A 4,448-nucleotide genomic window follows, 5' to 3' on the forward strand; every position below is an offset into this window, starting at 1 on the left:
AAAAAATTATCGCAGGTTCCCAAAAAAATATTTGGCAGCACAACTGTTGCCAACATTGATAATTTAATTAATAAATCAGTATTAATGAGTAATGGCTGATGGAAATTCAGCATTGCATCACAGAAATAAATTATATTTTAAAGTATATTCAAATAGAAACCATTATTTTATATTGTAATAACATTTTGCAAGATGTTTTTTTTCTGTATTTTGAAAGTTGAAAACTGAAGCTGTAGAACTAACAGAACGTGATGACACAGAAGAACTCATCCACAATATCCACATTGACCGCCACAAATATCCACCGCCCCCTGCCATCATGGTTAACATTAAAAGGGGTCGTGTTTAGTCACTATTTTGTGTGGTATTTTTTGACAATATTCACTCATGACAGTAAAATAGGTCATTCTAAGTCAATATACTGCAGTATTTCCTCTCTCAATCAGTAGAAAATATGGTTAGCACCCGGTTGGTTATGCATGAAAAAAAAAATACCGTCAGGTACCGTGAAACCGGTATAATTTTGGAAAATACCGTGATATAAATTTTTGGTCATACCGCCCAAATACCTTTCTGGTTATTGTTGAATAAAGGCAGACTAATTTCCTGTTAGTAATTTGAAAAAAACACTATGTGGCTGTATGGCGTGATGGTTTGTCTGACAAGTCACGAGACTGGTAAGGCTGAGGTAAATAGCACAGGTTAGTTTTCTTGCACTGACCTCAGTGAAGCACTTCCTAAGAGATGGTGGGACCTCCCCATCCACTGAACGCAGCATGTTCTCCACATCCTCCCGGACCACATAGGCCCCCGAATCACTAGCGAACAAGCTGAAGATGTCTGTGGATACAGAGGACATGCTGGTTAATACACACACAGCTTATCAGAGTCTAGCAGGCAATGTGTCTTGCACCCTCACATCAATCACAGCTGTCAGGGACACAGTGTGACACATCAGAGTAGACAGTACATCTATGGGGAATAGACTGTGAAGTGGAGTGTGCATGCAGCTACCAGTCTGGCTAAAGAAACACAGAGCAAAACAAAGCTAAATAACATTTGGATAATTGAATATGCTGAGGCTGAGGTGTGCTTGTTTAGATTGCCGTTTGAAATGGAATTAGTCAAGCACCTCTTGTGACATGCAAAACAAACAAAATATACACGTACATTTGTAAGGTTAAATAAGGCTATTTCGAAGTGATGCTTTAAATCCTGAGAATAAAGCTACTACACAGAGTAATTAATCTGTAATGCATCATGCACAGAATTTATAAAACAAAGATTTAGAACATTTAATTACGATGAAAAACATTGAAATAATATGCAAGATCAATGTATAGAGTATAATAGGTAGAATATGGGAGTGGATAGCCATGTGCCTCTCTGTAAACCTACATTTGGCTTTCTCTTCATCGCGTCCTCTTGTTAATAGAACCAGCCCGACGATCAGGTAGTTGAAGTGCAGCCCTTTAGATGTGCCACCAAAAGAGTTGTAGATCACCTACAACAGATGAGAAAGGGATGCACATTAAACATGGCCTGTTAAAATGCACGATTTTGCCACTGAACTTGACTTTATGCAAAATGAGCAGCGATGCAGCAACAACCAATGGGAGTGACGATAGTTCTCCACTACTTGATGCAGTCAAGTAGGATTCTAGAAACCAAGAGCTCAGATTAATGATTTATCCATTGTTAGTGTGAATGCCTCTTTCTAAAGGACACAGGAAATGATGCAGAAGTACATTGAATTGCAAATAATGATTATGCAAATGTCATAGAATGAGATCTACATAGATTATACAGAGAACAATAACAAACTCAGTTGAGTTTATAAATAATAATAATAAAAGTATTACATTTAAAAAGTTATTTATCAGTAAGCACAGCAAAAAAAAAGTTTTTACAGGTATTGACAGTACAAAGTCATGCAACCAAAATGAAACAGAAAACGTGCCATCTTTTGAATTTCACCAGTTACACAACAAAGAAAGTTCATTGCTTCCCATCAGTACGCTATTACTAAATCTACTGGTGTTCAGCGCTTAAGACAGACAGCCTGGTATTATCTCACACTTTTTATTTCCGCTGAGATTCAGAGAAACATCAGACTTTTAATGATAATGCTCCCTAAATACATATCTCCCCATAAATCAGCTGACAATGTTTAGTTCAATACAGAGGAAAAATTACATTCTCTCTACCCACACTGCAGGGCTACATATAATGTGTTTCAGTATAAAAAAATATCTCTGCAAAATGTGACCCAGCAGGAGACTTACCAGTAAAATACTTTTCTTCCTGTTTTTGATCATTTCTATTCCACAGAGACATCTCATGCAGACATACTTCAATTTTATGCCTGGTATGACACCATGTCTTACCCTTAACGCCACATATAACTAACATTTTCACGCCCCCAGATGCCTACTGCACAGTCTAGCGCTCTGCGGCGCTCTGCTCTACAAGACAAACATTTACTAGGGAAAAAGCACAAGAACATTGTAATGTTTCCTGCAATTCTGAGCAATTTTGTGGTGTCAAAGCTGGGATTTCCACACACTGACAGGTACCTTCCCTGCGGTATCAATCTTGTGTCAAACTGTACATCACCAAGTCCATATGAGTTTTTACTGACAAGTTAGACCGCAGCTTCACTGGTGAGCAGGGTACAAAATTCAAATTTTTTATCCCCTTAGCTACTTGTCAAGGAACTTATGACAATGAAACATTTACACACATTTTTGTAAATAATAAAAATACGTAAACTCAGCAAATATTTATTTACATAAGCACAACCATAATTATAAAATAAAACACCAACACAAAATGCAAACTAAAAAAAACTAAAAATGTATGTCTGTGACCTTTTAGCTAAATGATAGTAAATTTACTAAATAATAAATAAATAACTTAAGTAAATAAACCGGTAAATAAAAAAACAAATATTTAAATAAAACAGTAAATAGAAAAAAAAAATCTTTTGGTTTCCTAGTCTTGATAGTAAATTTATTGGCCAACTGACCAGTTATTCTGTTTTGTACTCACCAAAACAATTAAACAATAAAAAGTAAAAGTAAATAAATATTTATCAAAGAAAACGTTAAAAAAAAATTAAATACACAAAAATATTATGTCTCTGACCTTTGGTTTCCTAGCTAAATGTATAGTAAATGAACTGACAGTTATTCTCGCCCAAATTTATTTATATAGTTGGCACTGGGCGAGTGTTAATTTTGGGCCCTGCTGGCAAGTCTGAATGAAGTTAAGGTCTGGTTAATGAACACTGTGTTGTCATCCATCTCTACAGCTCGGGCCTCAGTTTTGTGTGGAGTCGTCTGAGTAAAGCTGGCTGCAGTCTTGGCCAGAGGGCAGAGAGGATGTCAGCGCTCAGGCTCAGGCTTGGAGGAGCTGTCGGCACTCGACTGGAATGCACAGTTTACCATTATGTTAAAATCAATACACAAAGCCTCCAGCTTAACATATGGCATTTAGTTGATTGTTTTAATTGCTTTAGCTTTAAGTCCTTTTGCTGGGTGGATATTGGTATGTGTACAGACATTCACTTCTTATGGGCTGTTTACACACATAAGTCACTGCATCACTGCGATTTTGAAGGTGGTATGTATTCTGCTCTGACAGCATGTCATATTTTCTGGACAAATGATACATTTCTATAACAGAATGGCTTTGTTTCATTTAATTTGTTTGTGGAACTACATTGAGATACATAATATATACAAACACAGAAGTCATTCTTATTGAAAGCTGCTTTCATAATAAATAATGTAGCACGCTTCCGTAGCATGTAATCATTGCCCTTTGATGTCATACAAATACTGAGCGACTGAAGGTGGAGGTAATGATCAACTAGAGAATTCCTGAAGCTGACACGCACACAGACAGGAAGTTGGGGAAGTGTGCGATGCTGCAAGGGATTTAATGAGGCTGGGTGCTAGGGATGGGCGATATGGGCTTAAAAATATATCACAATATTTCTGGTATTTATTACGATAACGATATCAATGACGATAATTCAGGGAATCCTGTTTCTTTTAAGAAAAGTATTATCTTTCCTATTTTTACCCAAAATAGGGTGAGCATTAACCTCCTGAGACCCTGCATCCTCATATGAGGACATTATATTTTAGTGAATTTCTCTGAGACTATACATGCCACAGTTTTAAGTCTGGATGTCCTGTACAGAGCATATTCAGGGCTTTTCAGAGATACTAAATGTTTGGATGTTTCACTATGACCACCCCCTCTCCTTGGTCTTCAAAAATGTCTGATATTAATTTAGTGACACTCTTATGGAAATATGATAATATTTTGTAATTGTCATTTAAATCGGACAAATTTTTAAACTGTGTGTCATAAATCAACATCTCAGGAAAATGTTATGGGGTTTCAAATCAAAATATAACTTTCTGTTACGAAACAGG

The 4,448-nt window shown here is 36.4% G+C and overlaps 1 protein-coding gene across 1 annotated transcript in view; it reads right to left on the bottom strand.

The window, feature by feature from the left end:
* Positions 1–4,448, bottom strand: part of LOC107683840 (ubiquitin carboxyl-terminal hydrolase 32-like) — a 51,762-nt gene that overhangs the window by 37,794 nt on the left and 9,520 nt on the right. Inside the window, exons 2-3 of the mRNA XM_016479895.1 lie at positions 1,399–1,504; positions 722–840 (exon numbers count right to left, since the gene is read on the bottom strand). Of these exons, the coding sequence (XP_016335381.1) occupies positions 722–840; positions 1,399–1,504 (225 nt within the window). The remainder of the gene's footprint in view (positions 1–721; positions 841–1,398; positions 1,505–4,448) is intronic.

This window comes from Sinocyclocheilus anshuiensis, unplaced genomic scaffold, assembly GCF_001515605.1.
Source record: "Sinocyclocheilus anshuiensis isolate Anshui unplaced genomic scaffold, SAMN03320099.WGS_v1.1 scaffold2925, whole genome shotgun sequence".
Lineage (NCBI taxonomy): Eukaryota > Metazoa > Chordata > Actinopteri > Cypriniformes > Cyprinidae > Sinocyclocheilus > Sinocyclocheilus anshuiensis.